The following is a 21,115-nucleotide window of genomic DNA, read 5'->3' as shown; positions in this document are numbered from 1 at the left end:
AGAATGAATATTGCGGGGAGACAGAGTGGACAGACTGAGAAGAGTGCTGACGGAGTGGAAAAGGGGAGTCTTGTCAGGGGTTGTTGTGATATGCTGAGGGTCACAGTAAGGCGCTGAAGATTTCACTGCGGGTTTGCACCCATAGATCCAAAGTTAGAACTTTGAAAGAGAGATACTCTATATAATTCATCCTTTGATCACAACCTGAGATGGATTACTATTCCTTGTATAATGGAAATATATTTCTTTTTTCTTCAGTTTTTTAAAGAAGATTTTATTTACTCATTTCAGAGATAGCATGTGAATGAGGGGGGGAGCAGAGGGAGAGGAACAAGCAGACTCCATGCTGACTGCAGAGTCTGACAAGGGGCTCCATCCCATGACCCTGATTTCATGACCCGAGCTGAAATCAGGAGTTGGAACGCTTAACCAACTGAGCCATCCATGCGTCCCTGGAAAATATATTTCAATTAAAAAATTTACTTCGTAAGAGGCTAAGGGGTGAGGGAGGGAAAAAAGTCCCCTCAGAAGAGTATGTTTTATGGTACTTACTTCATTTTATTATTCTAAACGTTAAGCTTGTAATCTGGGTTTCTGTAGATTTGTCAGCATCACCTCATGAATCCTGAACTCTGCCAGAGCCTGCTTGACTGTGGCTGGGTCATGGGTTCTTCTTGGAATTCCCACATCCAGCGGGATGTCCAATAGCATTAAGAGCAGATATCAGAGGAGAGAAGTCCCAGAATGGCAGGGATGTTTCAGTATTCAAGTCCTCCGGCATCTTATAACCCGATTCGACTGTGCTGTTATCTGTCCCCTGAGGTCTGTCGTTTTGTTGTGTATGGTTCAAGTCCCGCCTAGGAAGGGTTTAAAATTTGGGGGATATTAAGTTGAGTGAAAGTTTATTAGGGGTGGGTAAGTGACAGAAAAGGAAGATAAAAGAGGAAACAAAAGAGAAAGTTAAGAGGTTTATAATGAATTTCTCAGATGAGGGATCCTTAGTTTAACTTATTTATTGAGTTCTTAAAGAACCCACTTTTGGAACCTCAGCACTTCAATATCTTTGATCTGGCGGAAAACCATCTCCCTATTGCCCCCTTTGAGAAAAATCATTTTTGAGTTGAAGAGACTATCATTTCAGGATTATCTAACACATGTAATTTTGATCATAAACTAGCAGTGGGGTAGCAAGGATTTGGGCTTTATTTGAGTGGAGGAAAGTTGGGGGTAACTGGTTGTCCCCTTCTCTGGGCTTTGAATGCAGCCCTTTGTCTTGCTCTTCTCCCCTTTTGTTCCTTGAAAACATAGATTTTACTCTGTTCCACTGAGATTATGGAGTGTGCTGTGGTAGGGTGGCACGTTTAGTAACACGGGAAGGGAAAGCAGCACACATCTTCCCAAGGGTACACCTGTGCCGCTGCTGGCATTCTGTAACAGAATGAGGTTAATGAAAACCACAATTAGTTTTCTGAATGTTGAACAAAACACACCTGAGTCTAGACTTTTTTTTTTTTAAGATTTTTATTTATTTATTTGACAGAAATCACAAGTAGGCAGAGAGGCAGGCAGAGAGAGAGGAGGAAGGTGTCTCCCTGAGGAGGAGAGAGACCGATGTGGGGCTCGATCCCAGGACCCCGGGATCATGACCTGAGCTGAAGGCAGAGGCTTTAACCTACTGAACCACCCAGGCACCCCAGACTTTTTTTTTTGAATGAGATTTATTGACAAAGTTGGAGATACTCATTTATTCAGTCTCGTGATAATTTTTTTTTGCTTCTACTAGGAATACAATGAACTCGTTTTTTGTTGTTGTTGTTTGTTTGTTTTGTTTTCTTTTGTTTCTTGTGGGTTTTTTGGGCCATTTTTGTTACCTTTCACAGTAAGTCACATAAAGTCAGTTTCACCTACTTGCCTTTTTTTCCTGGAATTTGCAGCAAGAGCAAATGTATAAAATTGCACAAATCAAGTTGTCAAAATTAAAACTGTATTAATGCTGCTAGTTTGCTTTGAGAGTAAGCCCTGGGGACAGAACCACCCATGAGACTCTTTGTTAATGCACCATTTAATGAATTGGTCTTAATTTATGATTTGGAGAAGAGGGTTTTAGTAGTTCCAGTAGTAGTGACTTTGGCCTTAGATTATAGTCTGTCTTTTTTTTTTTAATCAACATTTTTTAAGATTTATACTTTAGATTTAACTTTTATTTCCATAATGAGAGATTTGACCCCAAACTTTCTATCTAAAAGGTAGTTGTGAAGTTTGCAAATTGAAGATTCACAGTCTCTTTAAATGTAAAATTTACATTGTTTTTGTGGAGAAAGATTATGAGGAAAATTTATTACATATGAAGTGGGTAAAATTATTACATGACAGTAATCTGGACATAGACTGTCCTGGGCCATAGGTTATGCACATTACATAGTTTTGTGAATAGCCTGGAGAGTATAGCAGTGATCTATGTCCTCAAGGTTCATGAAGAAAGATTATAAGATGCACTGCTCTTCCTCTTATTCCTTCTTCCTCAGTATTTAGATGGTGATAATAGCAACTTATTTCAAGGTAAGTAGGGCAAATACAGGTTTCAGTCAGAAATTTTCTTTTGAGTATAGGGCTCAGGCTGGGATTGGGGAAATGGTGATACAAAATAAAATGTTTGTTTTTATTTTGATACAATAAGAAGGTAAACTTTAGGAGGAATGGGTTTCCTTTAGTTAGAGTCATTTTATGTAAAAGTTTAATTTTGGAATCTTTTAAAGTCCTAAATATCTTGTGCTTCTATTTCCTGCCATTTCCTATGTAAGAAAATCTGAGATTTAAAATTACAGTCCAAAAATAAGATTTTTATTATAGACCTGAAGTTAACAAATTTTTAAAGTTCTGTCTGAACACTTTTATCAAAAGTAAATGAACACATACATGAAATATTTATAAAGATAATGTTTAATTTTCATAAATTTGTTATATTCATTGCTTCTCTAAATTTAGAAGAGAAAATTGCTACAAAACTTTTTTCACAGATAGGAAAATATTCAACTCAAAATATAATATTAATTTTGATTATAGATATATTTGTTTCTAAACAATGGCCTGAATCAATCCATGTTTCAGTTTTTTGGATTATTTGCACTTATTTCTGATGAAGAGCAAGTTAGTATTTACAACGTTTTCCCCCCTTTCAATATGTCCTGAAGACAGTTTGGTGTGTTTATCCATATGCATTTGTTACAATTATCCAAATTCTTTTAAAGTATTGAGTATGTGTTTTAAACAGCATATAATATGATTGTATCTATTCTCATTTTAAACTAACATACCTTGGTGGAAATAAAATGTGAAATATCTCCATATCGCTGATGAAAATTAAATTAAATTTAGAATTGACAGCTCACTTTTTTTTTCATAGTCTTTCAATTTACATTTGACTATCATTACACAACCTCTAAGAAAGGCTAAAATTTAAATGATTGACAATATAAAGTAATGATGAATATGGGGAGCCAAAGAAAAAGACTGCATACATTGCTGGTGGCAATGTGAAATGGTACAACCACTTCGACAAACATTCAGTAATAACTATTAAATTTGATCTATACATATCCAGCATACCATAATTTCACTGTTGGGAGTGTCCATAGATATGTGTTTATTTTAGAGAACGGTGTGCTTATATGCAGCAGAAAATGCACACAACAATATTAATAGCAGTGTTATTTGCAAAGTAACAGGATAATCAGAAATAATAAACAAAATAATCAGAAAAAAACAAGTGAGCACTAAATGGTTCCCCATTTATGAATAAATATTTGTATGAAGGAGTACAGTAGGAGTGAATATCAGTGAACTTTAGCTATATAGACCATCATATTTGAATCTCAGAGAAATACTGAATGAAACATAAAAGATAAACCTCAAAGAAGATGTGTATATATGGATTATATTATGTATATTTCCATTCATTTTAAAAACCGGTGCTAGGGATGCATACTCAGGCACCCAATAAAATCATATAAACCCTAGTAGGGAAATGCATACCATAAATGCTGTGATAATACGTACCATAAATGCTGTGATTGGGCAAGAGATAAATGTGTTTGGAGGGCACATAGAGGTACTCTGGTGTAGCTTTATAATTCACAGTTACATATTTGTAATCATGCATTTATTGAAGTGTGCTATCTATATTTTGCAATTAATTTTTTAAAGTTTTTCTTAAGAAATTGAAACAGTTTCTAAAGGTAAATATATTCCAGCTGTAAATCATGACTTAATAACTTTGTCCCTTCTAATTTTTAATCATAAGCGTATATGTTTTTGGTCTTACTGTTTATTGATCTCTTCACTGTTAATAATTAAGTGTTTAAATACTGTTGGTAAATTGGGCATACGGGTGGCTCAGGGGGTTAAGCTTCTGCCTTTAGCTCAGGTCATGATCTCAGGGTCCTGGGATCCAGGCCCCGCCTCGAGCTCTTTGCTCAGTGGGGAGCCTGGTTCTCTCTCTCTCTCTGCCTGCCTCTCTGCCTACTTGTGATCTCTGTCAAGTAAATAAATAAAATCTTAAAAAAAAAATACTGTTGGAAAAGAGTGGTGTGCTGAACAACCTCATACAGGAACAAAAACATTGATAATGTATGTCTCTTTTCGACTTCCTGTTCAATGATGGCATGTTGGTAAGCTCAAATTAGCCGTGATGGGTGTAGTTACATCATGGAAATAGGCGAGAGTTACAAATTCAAGGTTTTCTCCACCTTCCCAGAAAACTGATTGTTAAACATTTACTTGCACACCACTCTGCTTTTTGCCATGTTGTGTGAGAGGTATTTAAAAAAAATACTGACTAAACATATATTTGCTTATTTTTTTATTGTATTAATATAAGCACGATTGAACTTCAAGTTATTTTGTGTCTTTCAATTTTACTTTTAAAATTGAGAGGCTACTAGTATCAGCTAAAAAATAAGTTAATAAAAGTACTGTTTGGAATAATGCTCAATAAATTTTGTTGTTAAAAAAAATCAAAGTAAGGTGATTATTTAGGAGAATACAAGGCATTTCCCTTACTCTGAATCTTCACAGTTCTTCTACACATTTGTTATAGAAATGCTGAGAAATTCTTCATTTCTCTTCTGTTGGAATATCAAAGCTAAATGACTACCTGGAATATTTTCTGGATAATATTTTATTTTATTATTTTATTTTTAGGTGATTCCTCCTCGGGAATGGAAGCCACGGCAGTGCTATGATGACATTGATAATTTGCTTATTCCAGCACCGATTCAGCAGATGGTCACTGGGCAGTCAGGACTCTTCACTCAATACAACATCCAGAAAAAAGCCATGACAGTGAAGGAGTTCAGGCAGCTGGCTAACAGTGGCAAGTGAGTGCATAGACTTTGCTATTTTTGCTTTTGAAGATATACATGAACATGGTAAGAAATCAAGTAGACAGAGGAGCTTGTGATGAGAAGTAGGAGTCTCCTGCACATCTTCTTTCAGTTTTCATTTAAGAGTTTCTGTTTTCTGTTCTTCATGTGGTTGTGTGCTTATATTTAGCTTACCGCTAAGGAAATTATTTCTCATTTTATCATCTTAGTCATATCTGTAAATGGTTTTTTTCTATCTTTTAGTTGCCATGAGTATTTTTGATTTTACACATGATTCACATTTGTTTGGCAAATTTTCTTTGTACACAAAGTTTAAGTCTTTTTTTTTCAGCTCTGGGGTAAACTTTTTTTTTTTTCTTGGCTGATAGGACTTTTAACACCCATGCTCCTCAGCACCTTTTATCCTGCCCATGCAGTGACAGCATAGTTCAAAAGGTGCTGTGGCCATAGGGGTTGGAGAGTCACTTCACATTTTGGGCTGGAGGAGTAAGGGGCTTGGGGATACTCTACCAACAACGCTTTACGAGCAAGAGGCCATGACATCTCAGCCCCCAAGCCTGCATCCTGGTGGGAGGTAGCAGTGGCTCTTCCCAGCTCTCCATACCTGAGAGGAACAGGGCCAGATGGGGTAAACCACAGGCCCCTAGCTCCACTGATGGTAGCTCCCAATCCTGGCTCCTTCTCAAGGCATAATCCCAGCTCCATCACAGGACAGGAGAGGTCTCTGCCCTCCTTGGTCCTCAGTGTTAGGCTGAGCCCTCTATACTAGTCAGACAGAGGCAAAGCTGGAAGCAGCAGCAGTGGCAGAAAAGGAGCAGGCACTGAGTCTGGTGGGTTGTTGGGCCAGCAGCACAGGGCCAGAGGCTCTCCTGAAATCAGTGCAGGCTATCTGTCCTTACAGCTCTGGGGCTGGCCACAATGTGGGTGTAGTTGGCTGTAACAGGTACTTGGACACCTTTCTTTCTGGATGCTAGCTGATAACTTGTCTTTGGTTGCTGTCCACTCCTTGGCATCAAAATACCAGATAGTGATGGCATACCTGGTGGCATCGGCTGGTTCCACCTCATGGAGGTTCCACTGATCCGGCCAGAAAATGAGCAGCCCATCAAGGAGTGGCTTGATGTTGGTTGCTATAGGCAGTCTTCTGGGGAGATCGGCAGCAGGCTGCCATGCACCTTGATGTCCCAGTTCTGATTTAGGTAATAGATAGAGGTGATACAGTGTCCATTGCTGTGGGGATTGACTGTATGCCTTACGTACCCCAGCCTATTGCCTGAGTAAGGCACCACCATGGCCTTGGTGTGCCCATTGATGACATAGCCACCCAGCACCCAGTGCAGTGGTGGATCGCAGCATCCACATGGATCATGAGGACCCCAGTGCTTCAGCAGCTGAACTGACAGAGGCAGTGGCTGTTCATGATATTAACGTCTTCATCCCCTGGGCATGGATGGTATGGCCTGGGCCTGTGATGCCACCCTCCTCTGCCTCTGCCTCCTGCACTTGATGCAGCTGGGGGCAAGGCAGGTGTGCCTGGCATGGGGCAGGGTGAGACACTGCGGACAGCAGAGGCTCTTCTTGAACCTTCAGTGTGCTCACTGGTCCCCAAGTCCCATGCTGCCCTTGGGGCTTGGGAAAGGACCTGTCAGATTGGTGAGCTTTTTCCTCTGCCCTTTACACCTTTGGTTGTGCCAGCCTCCAGTGCTGCACAGCACACAATACCCCTGGCAGTGTCTCAAATGATAAATTACATATTTGGAAGATGAGTAATTTGAAAAGGAAATCCTTGAAAGATTTGAAGGGCTACCATATTGTAATTATACCTATTGCCATGTAACAAATTACCCCAAACCTTATAGCTTAAATCAACAAGCATTTATTTAATATCTCAGCTTCTGTAGTCAGGAATCTGGGAGTGACTTAGCTGGGTGGCTGTGGCTCAGGTCCTCTCATAAGGTTGCTGTCAAGATGTCAAGGGGGGCTGCCGCCATCTGAAGGCTTGACTGTGACTGGAAAAGCCTTTACTAAGATAGTTCCCCATATGTGGCTGTTGGCTAGAGTCCTGGGTTCCTTGCCTCATGGATTGCTTCTCATGTTGTGGCAACCTGCTTCTTCCAGAGCAAATGATCCTAGAGAGTAACCAAGATGGAAGCCACAGGATCTCTTTATGATCTGTTTTTTGACTGTCGCTTCTGCCATATTCCATTTGTTACAAGCTAGTTGCAAAGGGCAGCCCATAGTCAGGGGGTAAGAATTAAGCTCTACTTCTTGAAGGGAGGAGTATTAAAGAATTTGTGAATATATTTAGAAACTATCACATGGAAGGCCTGGGTGGCTCTGTTGGTTGAACGTCTACCTTCGGCTCAGGTTGTGATCCCGGGGCCCTGGGATCAACCCCTGCGTCTGGCTTTCTGCTTGGTGGGGAGCCTACTTCTCCCTCTTTCTGCCACTCCCTCTGCTTGTGTTCTTGCTCTCTGTCTGACAAATAAATAAAATCTTTAAAAAAGAATAGAGACCATCACAGTTGTTATTATAAATTACCTTTCTTTTTAAAGATTTATTTAATTAGAGAGAGTGAGAGCGAGCATGTGTGCATGAGTTGGGATGGGGGCAGAGAGAGGGAGAGAGGGAAAGAAGCAGACTCCCCACTGAATGCAGAGCTAGACACGGGGCTATCATGATCTGAGGACCCCAAGCTCATGATTTAAGCCAAAACCAAGAGTCAGATGCTTAACTGACTGAGCCACCCAGACATCCCTTTAAATTACCTTTTTTTTTTTTTAAAAAGATTTTATTTATTTGTCAGAGAGAGAGTGAGCACAGGCAGACAGAGTATCAGGCAGAGGCAAAGGGAGAAGCAGGCTCCCTGCCAAGCAAGGAAGCCCAATGTGGGACTCGATCTCAGGATGCTGGGATCATGACCTGAGCCAAATGCAGCGGCTTAACCAACTGAGCTACCCAGGCATCCCATAAATTACCTTTTTAAAAAAATGTTTCTGATATGGTAGTTAAGGCTCAAGACCAAAACATTAATTAGGAAAAAAGAAAAACTAAAACCCCAAATCAACCAATGTGCTGATCAACAAACATCACAATCTAAATTCCCTGGGTAAGCTCTTTGGATGAATTTAGTTGATATGTTTTTGAAATTTTAAATTTATATTTGACATAGTCAGTACTTGATGGTTGAAGAATCTTAATTCTGTGTGTAAAGTTTCAGCTATGGAACATTGTGTCTATTCCAAAGGAATTGGAAGTTTTATATGTATATATTTTTGACTTTTACAAACTGTTTATTTACCGTCAACTTTATTTCCATTTTGTTTGCCTTTCTGGAAGAGAAGCTTAAGAACACTCAGTGGTGTTCCTACCCATTCAGTGGTCTGAGCAGCGGGAACTGCAGACCAGTCTTCAGTAGCAGACTGAGCACTCCGGTCTTCAGTAGGGAACTGCTAAATAAGAACAGAGAGCGCCTATTCACCTTCAGAGTAGTCTGTGACTTCATGTGGAGTAGCAGTGAATCCAGGAGCTGGAGCAGTCCATTTACCCTGAAATTCCTCTTTGGTCACAGCCTTTTCCACAGTGGCCTGCTCTTTTCAATCTCTTCAGAATCTCTGTAGAAGTAGAGATCAGGCATGACCTCCCATGGGTAATGGTGCCACGCATGTGCAGAACTTCCCTGGCAGCATCCACCACCTCAGACCCACTGAGTGAGCTCCCTTGTTACAAGAGATGGCAATGTCCACACAACACAGAGGTGTTGGTAGGTAGGTTACGCAGAGTGGTGGTAGGTAGGTTAACATATGACAGCTCTGTAAGAGGCTGGTCTTCAGCCCTGGGATCAGTAACCACCAGAAGTCTCAGCTCTTGGAAGCCTGGCTGGTCTGGTTAGGAAAGGTTTCGGGAGTGAAGCCACTGGCAACAGGAGTGGGTCCAGTAGCAGCAGCAAATTTGAGCACAGCTCCCTAGCCAATATTCCTGGACGATATGACACTGACATCAGCTGGGTTTTCAGTGGCAATAGCGGCATGAGCTGCCAGCAGAAACTTCTCCCAGGATCTCTTCAGTTTTAGGATATAGATGCCATCACTTTTCCTTTTGTAGATGTACTATTCATTTGGAAGTCAAGGTTGGTGCCACGTAAGTGGGTTCCTGCTGCAAGGAATTTGAGGACATCCTCCTCCTTCATTTGCAGAACATAAGAGCTCCGGATATTGTGAAAATTTCCCTTTAAGTTGCGGCAGGAAGGCAAAACACATCATAAGAACCCTTCCCTGGGTAGCGTGGAAAAGGCTTTTAAAAAAAATTAACATATAATGTATTATTTGTTTCAGGGGTGTAGGTCTATGATTCATCAGTCTTACACAATAGATAGCGCTCACCACAATGCATACCCTCCCTAATGTCCGTCACCCAGCCATCCCATTCCTCCCAACCACCTCCAGTCCAGCACCCCTCAGTCTGTTTCCTGAGATTAAGAATCTCTTATGGTTTGTCTCCCTCTCTGGTTTTGTCTTGTTTCATTTTTTCCTCTCCTATGATCCTCTGTCTTGTTTCTCAAATTCCACATATCAGTGAGATCATAGGGAAATTGTCTTTCTCTGATTGACTTATTTTGCTTAGCATAATACCCTCTAGTTCCATCCACGTTGTTGCAAATGGCAAGATTTCATTTTTTGATGGCTGCATAATATTCCTGTGTGTGTGTGTGTGTGTGTGTGTGTGTGTGTACCACTCTTCTTTATCCATTAATCTGTCAATGGACATCTGGGTTCTTTCTATTGTTTGGCTATTGTGGACATTGCTGCTGTCAGCATTGGGGTGCAGGTGCCCCTTCGTATCACTACATTTGTATTTTTGGGGTAAATACCCAGTAGTGCAGTTGCTGGGTCATAGGGTAGCTCTATTTTCACCTTTTTGAGGAAACTCCATGCTGTTTTCCAGAGTGGCTGCACCAGCTTATGTTCCCACAAACACTGTAGGAGGGTTCCCCTTTGTCCACATTCTCGCCAGCATCTGTTATTTCCTGACTTATTAATTTTAGCCATTCTGACTGGTGTGAGGTGGTATCTCATTGTGGTTTTGATTTGTATTTCCCTGAAGCTGAGCGATGGTGAGTACTTTTTTATTTGTCTATTGGCCATTTGGATGTCTTCTTTGCAGAAATGTCTGTTCATGTCTTCTGCCCATTTCTTTCTTTCTTTCTTTTTTTTTTTTTTAAATATTTTATTTATTTGACAGAGAGAAACTAGGCAGAGAGGCAGACAGAGAAAGAGGAGGAATCAGGCTCCCTGTGGAGCAGAGAGCCCGATGTGGGGCTCTATCCCAGGGAACAACAGAGGTTGTTCCCTCTGTTCTCCTCATGACCTGAGCCGAAGGCAGAGGCTTTAACCCACTGAGCCACCCAGGCGCCCCTGCCCATTTCTTGATTGGATTATTTGTTCTTCAGGTGTTGAGTTTGATAAGTTCTTCATAGATTTTGGATACTGGTCCTTTATCTGGTATGTCATTTGTAAATATCTTCTACCATTCTGTTGGTTGTTGTCTTTTGGTTTTGTTGACTGTTTAAAGCTTGTAATCTTGATAAAGTGCCAATAGTGTCAAAAAGTGTCACTAGTGTCAATAAAGTGCCAAATAAATAAATAAATAAATAAAATAAATCTTTTTAAAAAGATTTTATTTATTTATTTGACACACATAGAGAGAGAGAGCATGCCAGTAGTTCATTTTTGCCCTTGCTTCCTGGTCTTTGGTGATGTGTCTAGGAAGAAGTTGCTGCAGCTGAAGTCAAAAAGGTTGTTCCCTCTGTTCTCCTCACGGATTTTGGTGGATTCCTGTCTCACATTGAGGTCTTTCATCCATTTTGAGTCTATTTTTGGTCCAGTTTCATTCTTCTGCATGTGGCTATCCAATTTTCCTAACACCATTTTTTGAAGAGACTGATGTTTTTTTTCCATTGGATATTCTTTCCCGCTTTGTGGAAGATTAGTTGACCATAGAGTTGAGGGTCTATTACTGGGCTCTCTATTCTGTTCCATTGATCTATGTGTCTGTTTTTGCACCGTACCATACTTTCTAGATAATTACAGCTTTGATAAAGAAGTTGAAGTCTGGAATTGTGATGCACAAGATTTGGTTTTCTTTTTCAACATTCTTCTGGCTATTTGGGAGTCTTTTCTGGTTCCATACAAATTTTAGGATTATTTGTCCCATTCCTGTGAAAAAAGTTGGTGGTATTTTGATAGGGATTGCATTAAATCTGTAGATTTCTCTAGGTAGCATAGACATATTAACAATATTTGTTCTTCCAGTCCATGAGTGTAGAATGTTTTTCCATTTCTTTGTGTCTTTCTCAGTTTCTTTTATGAGAGTTCTGTAGTTTTCTAAGTACAGATTTTTTGCCTCCTTGGTATCTTATAGTTTGGGGTATAACTGTAAGTGAGATTGACTCCTTAATTTTTCTTTCTTCTGTCTTGTTTTTGGGCTGTAGAAATGCAGCTGATTTCTGTGCATTGATTTTATATCCTGACACTTTACTGAATTCTTGTATGAATTCTACCAATTTTGGGGTGGAATAGTTTGGGTTTTCCACATAAAGTATTATATCATCTACAGAGAGTAAGAATTTGACTTTGTCTTTGCCCATATGGATGCCTTTTATTTCTTTTTGTTGTCTGATTGCTGAGGCTAGGACTGCTAGTATATTGAATATCAGCAGTGATAATGGACATTAGGAAAAGCTCTCAGGTTTCCTCATTGAGAATGATATTCAGTGTGGGTTTTTCATAGATGGCTTTGATGATATTGAGGTTTGTATCCTCTGTGCCTATAGTGTGAAGAGTTTTAATCAAGAAAGAATGCTGTACTTTGTTAAATGCTTTTTTCTGCATCTGTTAAGAGTATCCTATGGCTCTTGTTCCTTCTTTTATTAATTTATTGTATCACATTGATTGTGGGTGTTGAACCAGCCTTGCAGCCCAAGAATAAATCCCACTGGGTCGTGGTGAATAATCCTTTTAATGTACTGTCAGATTCTGTTGGCTAGGATTTTGGTGAGCATTTTTGCATCCATGTTCATCAGGACATTGGTCTGTAATTCTCCTTTTTGATTGTGTCTTTGGTTTTGGGATTAAGGTAATGCTGGCCTCATAAAATGAGTTTGGTAGTATTCCTTTCATTTCTGTTTTTTGGACCAGTTTCAGGAGAATAGGTATTAATTCTTCTTTAAATGTTTGTAGAATTTCCCTGGGAAACCGTCTGGTCCAGGCTCTTGTTTGTTGTGAGATTTTTTTTTTTTTTAAAGGTAGAGGTTTCTCATATTATTATTTTTAAAGAATTTATTTATTTATTTGTCAGAGAGAGAGAGCAAGCGAGAGCGAGCACAGGCAGACAGAGTGGAAGGCAGAGTCAGAGGGAGAAGCAGGCTCCCTGCGGAGCAAGGAGCCCGATGTGGGACTCGATCCCAGGACGCTGGGATCATGACCTGAGCCGAAGGCAGCTGCTTAACCAACTGAGTCACCCAGGCGTCCCTGTTGTGAGATTTTTGATTGCTGCTTCAATTTCCTTACTGTTTATGGGTCTGTTCATGTTTTCTGTTTCTTCCTGGTTCAGTTTTGGTAGTTTATAGGTCTCTAGAAATGCATCCCTTTTGTCCAGATTGTCTCATTTGCTGGTGAATGGTTGCTCAAAATGTGTTCTTATAATTGATTGTATTTCTTTGGTGTTGGTTGTGATCTCTCTTCTTTTGTTCATAATTTTAATAATTGGGGTCCTTTTTTCTTTTCGATAAATCTCACTAGGGGTTTATCAATCTTACTAATTCTTTCAAAGAACCAGCTCCTAGTTTCTTTGGTCCTACTGTTCTTTTGGTTTCTATTTCATTGATTTCTGCTCTAATCTTTATTATTTCTCTTCCCTTGCTGGGCTTAGGCCTTATTTGCTGTTCTTTCTCCAGCTCCTTTAAGTGTAGGGTTAGGTTGTGTATTTGAAACATTCCTTGTCTTTTGAGAAGGGCTTGCATTGCCATACAAGTCCTCTTCAGACTGCCTTTGCTGCATTCCAGAGATTTTGAACAGTTATGTTTTCATTATCATTGGTTTCCATGAATTTTTAAAATTCTTCATTAATTTCCTGGTCTACCCATTCATTCTTTAGTAGGATGCTCTTTAGCCTCCATGTATTTGAGCTCTTTCTAACTTTTGTCTTGTGTTGAGTTCACATTTCAAAGCATTGTGGTCCAAAAATATTCAGGAAATGATCCCAGTCTTTTGGTACCATTTGAGACCTGACCTGTGACCCAGGATATGATCTATTCTGGAGAATGTTCCATGTGCACTAGAGAAGAATGTATATTCTGTTGCTTTTGGATGGAATGTTCTGAATATATCTGTGATGTCCATCTGATCCAGTGTGTCATTTTTTTTTAATTAAAAGATTTTATTTATTTGACAGAGAGATCACAAGTAGGCAGAGAGGCAGGCAGAGAGAGAGAGGGAAGCAGGCTCCTGCTGAGCAGATAGCCTGATGTGGGGCTCGATCCCAGTACCCTAAGATCATGACCTGAGCCGAAGGCAGAGGCCCAACCCACTGAGCCACCCAGGCGCCCCCAGTGTGCCATTTAAAGCCCTTACTTCCTTGTTGATCTTTTGCTTAGATGATCTGTCCATTTTAGTGAGGAGGGGATGTTAAAGTCCCCTAGTATTATTATATTATTGTTGATGTGTTTCTTTGAAGTTGTCATTAATTGACTTACATAATTGGCTGCTCCCATGTTAGGGGCATAGATCTTTAAAATTGTTAGATCTTCTTGTTGGACAGATCCTTTAAGTACAATATGGTGTCTTTCCTCATCTCTTATTATGTTTTTGGCTTAAAATCTAATTTGTCCGATACAAAGATTGTCCCCTGCCCCCAGCTTTCTTTTGATGTCCATTAGCATGGTAAATGGTTTTCCGCCCCCCTCACTTTAAATCTGGAGGTGTCTTTGGCTCTAAAATGAGCCTCTTGCAGACAGCATATGGATGGGTCCTGCTTTTTTTATCCAGTCTGATACTCTGTGTCTTTTGATTGGGGCATTTAGTCCATTTACATTCAGGGTAACTATTGGAAGATATGAATTTAGTGCAAATGTATTGCCTGTAAGGTGACTGTTACTGTGTATTTTCTCTGTTCCTTTCTGGTCTATGTTACTTTTAGGCTCTCTCTTTGCTTATAGGACCCCTTTCAATACTTCCTGTAGGGCTGGTTTGGTGGTTGCAAATTCTTTTAGTTTTTGTTTGCCCTGGAAGCTTTTTATCTCTCCTTCTGTTTTCAATGACGGCATAGTTGGATATAGTGTTCTTGGCTGCGTTTTTTCTCATTTAGTGTTCTGAATATATCATGTCAGTTCTTCCTGGTCTGCCAGGTCTCTGTGGATAGGTCTACTGCCAATCTAATATTTCTACCATTGTAATTACAGCCCTTTTGTCCCATGCTGCATTCAGGATTTTCTCTTTTTTTCTGAGACTTGTTAGTTTTACTGTTAGATGTCAGGGTGTTGACCTATTTTTATTTATTTTGGGGGGGGTTCTCCGTGCCTCCTGGGTTTTGATGCCTGCTTCCTTCCCTAAATAGGGAAGTTCTCCACTGAAATTTGCTCCAATATACCTTCTGCCCCCCCGCCTCTCTTTCTTCTTCTGGAATCCCAATGCTTCTTCTTCTTTTTTTTTTTTTTTTAAGAGATTTTATTATTTATTTGACACACATAGAGAGATTACAAGTAGGCAGAGAGGCAGACAGAGAGAGAGGGGGAAGCAGGCTCCCTGCTGAGCAGAGAGTCCGATGGGGGCCTTGATCGCAGGACCCTGAGATCATGACCCGAGCCAAAGGCAGAGGCTTAACCCACTGGGCCACCCAGGTGCCCCTGGAATCCCAATTATTCTAATATTGTTTTGATTTATGGTGTTACTTATCTCTTAAATTTTCCCCTTGTGATCCAGTAGTTGTTCATCTCTCTTTTTCTCAGCTTCTTTATTCTCCATCATTTGGTCTTCTGTATCACTAATTGTCTCTTCTGCCTCCTTTATGTAGCAGTTAGAGCCTCCATTTTTTTTTTAAAGAATTTATTTATTTAACAGACAGAGATCACAAGTAGGCAGAGAGGCAGGCAGAGATAGGTGGAAGCAGGCTCCCCGCCGAGCAGAGAGCCCGATGCGGGGCTCGATCCCAGGACCCTGGGATCATGACCTGAGCCGAAGGCAGAGGCTTTAACCCACTGAGCCACCCAGGCGCCCCAGAGCCTCCATTTTTGATTCACCTCATTAATATCCTTTTTGATTTCAACTTGTTTAGGTTTTATTTCTGTAGAAAGAGATCCTCAGGTGTCTTCTATGTTTTTTTGAAGCCCATCTGGTATCTTTATAATTGTTATTCTGAACTCCTGTTCTGACATGTTGCTAATGTCCATATTGATTTGGCCCCTGGCATTTGGTACTGCCCCTCTTGTTCTTTTTTGTGAGGTGAGTTTTTTCCATTTTGTCATTTTGTCCAGGGAAAAATAGATGAATGAGAAAACAAAATACTAAAAGGGTAACATGACCTCAGAGTAATATACAGTAAACAAATAAGGGGAGACCCGAATCCGTGGGTAAAAGAAAAAGAAAAAAGAATATATCAGGCTGGTGAATAGAACAGAGCCATATACTAGATTTGTGTATTTTGTTCTGTTAGAAGAAATGGCACCCCAAAATTTTAAAGAAAGAAAAATACACACACACACACACACACACAGTAAGGTTAAATACGACTGTAAAATTGAAAATTAAAGAAATATTTTAAATAAGGAATTGATGAGAAGTTGGTTGAAATCAAAAAAAGAAGAAAAATTCAAAAAGAAAAAGGGAAAAATAAAGAACATTAAGAAAAATTAAAGTCAAAAGACTAAATAATCATGGGAAAAAAACCATGAATTTTATGTGCTGTATTCCCTTAGCTCTGGAGTTTTGTAGTTCTCATTGATTTGTAAACTTGTTCTTGGCTGGATGTTCTTGCTGATCTTCTTGGGGAGGGGCCTATTCAGTGATTCTCAAATGTCTTTGCCCCAGGGGGAGTTACACGGCACTTGCTGGGGGCCAGACTAAGTAATCTGTAGGGCTTTGCTCTGGGTAGTTTTTGTTCCCTGAAAGCTTTCCATGCAACTTTAGAGGACAAGAATGAAAATGGCGGCCTCCCAATCTCAGGCCCTGGAGGGGCCGAGTGCTTGGGTTTCTACTCCTCAATGAGCCCTCAGAGAAAAGCACTCAATCACTCCTGTCTCCCTGGTTTCTGGCCATACTCTGTGCTCCCCTGGCCTGTGACCAAGTGTTTGTATCTTTGGCACATGGCCCTGTTTAGAGTTTCTAAACTCCACAGATTCCTGTAGCGCGCTCCTGTGCTGTGGGGGTTCTGTCTGGATCTGCCTCTTGTTGGGCCCCTGCTTGAAGAGCAGTGGCTGGATTGTGCTGTGTAACACACAACTCTGCACTGAGAGCCCACTCCTTGGATCACTCTTTGCAGCCATCTTTACCGCTCTGATACCTGGGAGTTCTGCCACATTCCTGTAGCCTTGGTCTTCCTGTGACCCTGAGAGTCCTGAGACCACACTGTCCCAAGAAGGATTCCACTCCCTTCCACCCCTGCCTGTTAGCCACCAGAATGACATCCCTGACTGGAGCAGACTTCTAAAAGTTCTGATTTTGTGCTCCTCTGCTCTGTCACTTGCCAGTAGCTGGCCGATGGAGGATCCCTCCTCCTCTGTGATCTATATTCCCATTTATTGCCTTGGATTTTCTTCTCCTCACATCCTACCTTGCAGAAAGTGGTCGCTTTCCTGTCAATAGAATTGCTGCTCTTCTTTTCTTTGATCTCCAGTTGAATTTGTCGGTTTCAGAATGGTTTGATAGCTACCTAGCTGAAGATTCTGTCTTATGCTCTTCTGCCATCTTGGACTCATCCTGAAAGTTTTATATTTCATGTGAGTCCCTTCTTTTGAATTTTTGGTAGGCATTAGTAAATCTCATTGTTTAAGATCTCATTAATTGAGAATTTGAAACTTTTATTGTAGACTGGACTGGTTTGCATTCAGAATTTTCAAGGACTCTTTTAGCCATTTACTGTAATGTACATTATATATATGTAATGTACATTATGTACATTACATATATATAATGTACATTATACTATGTATATATATAATGTACATTACACTATAGTGTAATGCAATTGAAACAGGATTGTGGAAGCAGACTTATCTAGCTTTTTAAAAGTATAAATGGTGTGTTATATTCTGTTGTTTATCTTCTAGCACCCATTTCCAGAGTCCTTTTTTAAAATTTTTAAAAAAGATTTTATTCAATTGACAGAGACACAGCAAGAGAGGGAGCACAAGCACAAAGAGTGGGAGAGGGAGAAGCAGGCTCCCCACTAAGTAGGGAGCCCCATGTGAGACTTGATCCCAGGACCCTGGGAGCCAAAGGCAGATGCTTAATGACTGAGTCACCCATGCGCTCCTCCAGAGTCATTCTTAAAGTGTTAATTAAATAGATTAGTTCATATAGTGGAACATCTGCTTGGCTACTTTGGTATTTTGGGAGACAATTTGAATTTGAAAGTAATCAGATTATACTTGCTAGAAAATGCTTATTAGTACCTTTAATAATTATTATAATTACCATAGGAGAGGTACAAAGTACAATGGGGTTTCAAAAGAAAATAAGACTTCTATGGTTGATAATCAGGAAAGGAGTAATTTTGTTTTGTACGTGCCATTGAGATGAATTTTGAAGAATGGTCAGAAATGCTTTTATCAGTTACAAAAGTAATACATGTTTATTTGAAAATTCAAACATTATAGAAATATATAATTTTGGCTCCCAGATGATCATTGTTAATAATACATGGTAATTCAAAATATTGATGAGAACAGAGCCTTGAAGACCTTTTTTTCTTGTCATAGAGACACTTGGATCATCATCTCTAGCCCATGTGATTATTCTAGTGTAGTATCAGTTTTCTTTTTAGAGGGAATTTATTTTACTAGGCACTTGTTTTGTTCGTATAGCTGTTCAATTTTTACTCTCATCAAAAAGTTAAAAATAGGGGCACCTGGGTGTCTCAGTCGGTTAAGCCTCCAGCTCTTGATTTCTGCTCAGGTCGTGATCTTATGGTTGTGAGAGGGAGCACCATGTTGGTCTCTGGGCTGAGTATGGAGCCTGCTTAAGATTCTTCCTCCCTCTCCCCCTCCCTTCCATGCACATGCACCCTCTCTCTCTAAAAATAAAAAATTCTTAAATGTTAAAAATAGAACTACCCTATGATCCAGCAATTGAACTACTAGTTGTTTACCCAAAGGATACAAAAGTACAGATTTGAAGTGGTACATGTATGCTGATGTTTACAGCAGCATTATCAACAATAGCCAAACGATGGAGAGAGCCCAAATGTCCATTGACTGATGAATGGGAAAAGAAGAAGTGGTGTACACACACACACACACACACACACACACGAATATTACTCATATCAAAAGTGTCTTGTCATTTGCAATGATGTGGATGGAGCTAGAGTGTATTATGCTAAGACAAATACCATATGATTTCACTCATATGTGAAATTTAGGAAACAAAACAGATGAACATATGGGTAGGGAAAAAAAAAAGTGGGAAACAAACCATAAGAGACTCTTAACGTTAGAGAACAAACTGAGGGTTAATGGAGGGAGGTGGGTGAGAATGGGCTAGGTGGGTGATGGGTATTAAGGAGGGCATTTGTTATGATGAACACTGGGTGTTGTATGTAAGTGATGAATCACTAAATTCTACTCCCGAAACCAATATTACTTTTTAGTTAGAATAGTTAGAGAATCTAACTAGAATTTTAATAAAAATTTGGAGAGAAAGAAAAAATAAAATGAAGATTCCTAGGAAAAAAGATACTTTTGAAAATTCTTTTTATATTTCCTCTGCCAGTTTCATGTGGGAAATTTATTTCAAATGCCAGTGAGATGGGTTTCTAAGCCTCAATCCAAGGCTTTTGCTTGTTCACTTACAGTTGTACTTGGGCAAATGGTGTTCATTATGGTTATAGGATGGTCCTGAGATGGAGTTAATTTTCATGGGAGGCAGGAGGCATTCTCCTGTTTTTTTTTTTTTCCTTTGTTCGTCTGTTTACTTTGATTCAGTATATGCCTTTGCATAGGTACACAGTGCATCATGTGCTTGGTGTAAATAGTAAACAGGATAACATGCTCATTTGGTTAATAACACAACTTAGTTCAAAGAAAATCTGGAGGGGCGCCTGGGTGGCTCAGGGGGTTAAAGCCTCTGCCTTTGGCTCAGGTCATGATCCCAGAGTCCTGGGATCAGCCCCGCATCGGGCTCTCTGCTCAGCGGGGAGCCTGCTTCCCTCATCTCTCTCTCTGCCTGCCTCTCTGCCTACTTGTGATCTCTGTCTGTCAAATAAATAAATAAAATCTTCAAAAAAAAAAAAAAGAAAATCTGGAGACCTCCAAGATAATTCTACTATAAAACTTTATGGAGGTAAGTAATATACTCTCTTGTATCACTTACATTACTGATCTATACATTCTTCTATGCATGGAGCTATGTGCTTTGTATAATTATGCAATGGTGTCCTCACAGTAATTCAACTGTTACTATCCTTGTTTTATAGAGGGATAACTGAGGTCCAGAGAAAATTAGCCCCTTGCCCAAGATTACATAGCTTACACATGGCAAAAGCTGGATTCAAAGCTCTAGGCAGGCTGGTCCTAGAGACCCACCTCTAACAGTTGCTATATAGTGAATAAAAGGTTCTGAAAGAAAGGAATGGTGGATTGGTTTTGAGCAAATTGATACTGGATTTGTGGGACAGTTGTAATTGTTTGACGGTCTATTAAGGATGGAATCTGTAGCCAAGTTTCATTAGAATTGGGCACCAACTGAGTGAACTGGTCAGTTTTTTCAAGTTTAGAATCATTATTCATTCAGTCAACAAATACTATATTCACGATTTTAGAATTTAACTCAGTAGCTACTAAACCACGTGTCTTTTTTATTTTAGAGTTATAGGTAGTTAAAAATTGATCCATGATTGAGTGGTATATAGTGATAGATTCTTTGGGTCTGTTATAGTGAAAAACAGTTTAAGACTTTGGTATCCAAAAAAGTCCAACAAATTTCTCTGTAAGATATAATAAACAGTATCTCTGTTACCTTTTTTGGTCACCTGAGTCTGGCTTCTAGTTAGCTTGCCTACAATTCTTATTACTATTGAAACCTACTAATTGAAGTGGTAGAATACTGTGGAGTAAATGATGCTTTCATGCCCATCTTTTAAAATTTTGGCTGTCCTGTTGAGATTTTTTTTTTTTTTATATGGTAACTCTATTTTTTTTTTATTTCCAGCATAACAGTATTCATTATTTTTGCACCACACCCCGTGCTCCATGCAATCCGTGCCCTCTATAATACCCACCACCTGGTACCCCAACCTCCCACCCCCCGTCCCTTCAAAACCCTCAGATTGTTTTTCAGAGTCCATAGTCTCTCATGGTTCACCTCCCCTTCCAATTTCCCCCAACTCCCTTCTCCACTCTAAGTCCCCATGTCCTCCATGCTATTTGTTATGCTCCACAAATAAGTGAAACCATATGATAATTGACTTTCTCTGCTTGACTTATTTCACTCAGCATAATCTCTTCCAGTCCCGTCCATGTTGCT

The 21,115-nt window shown here is 39.8% G+C and overlaps 1 protein-coding gene across 29 annotated transcripts in view; it reads left to right on the top strand.

Annotated features, from left to right (window-relative positions):
• Positions 1-21,115, top strand: part of KDM4C (lysine demethylase 4C) — a 507,226-nt gene that overhangs the window by 38,703 nt on the left and 447,408 nt on the right. For all 29 annotated transcript variants that reach the window (XR_004277510.1, XR_004277509.1, XR_004277512.1 and 26 more), the window contains one exon: positions 5,200-5,375. Coding sequence is in view for 22 of the 29 variants with exons in the window: in XM_032308077.1 (XP_032163968.1) it covers positions 5,200-5,375 (176 nt within the window). In the remaining 7 variants the exon portion in view is untranslated. The remainder of the gene's footprint in view (positions 1-5,199; positions 5,376-21,115) is intronic.

This window comes from Mustela erminea, chromosome 12 (assembly GCF_009829155.1).
Source record: "Mustela erminea isolate mMusErm1 chromosome 12, mMusErm1.Pri, whole genome shotgun sequence".
Taxonomy (NCBI): Eukaryota; Metazoa; Chordata; class Mammalia; order Carnivora; family Mustelidae; genus Mustela; species Mustela erminea.
The sequence above is the reverse complement of the archived record's forward strand: the minus strand, read 5'-3'. Positions and strand labels throughout refer to the sequence as shown.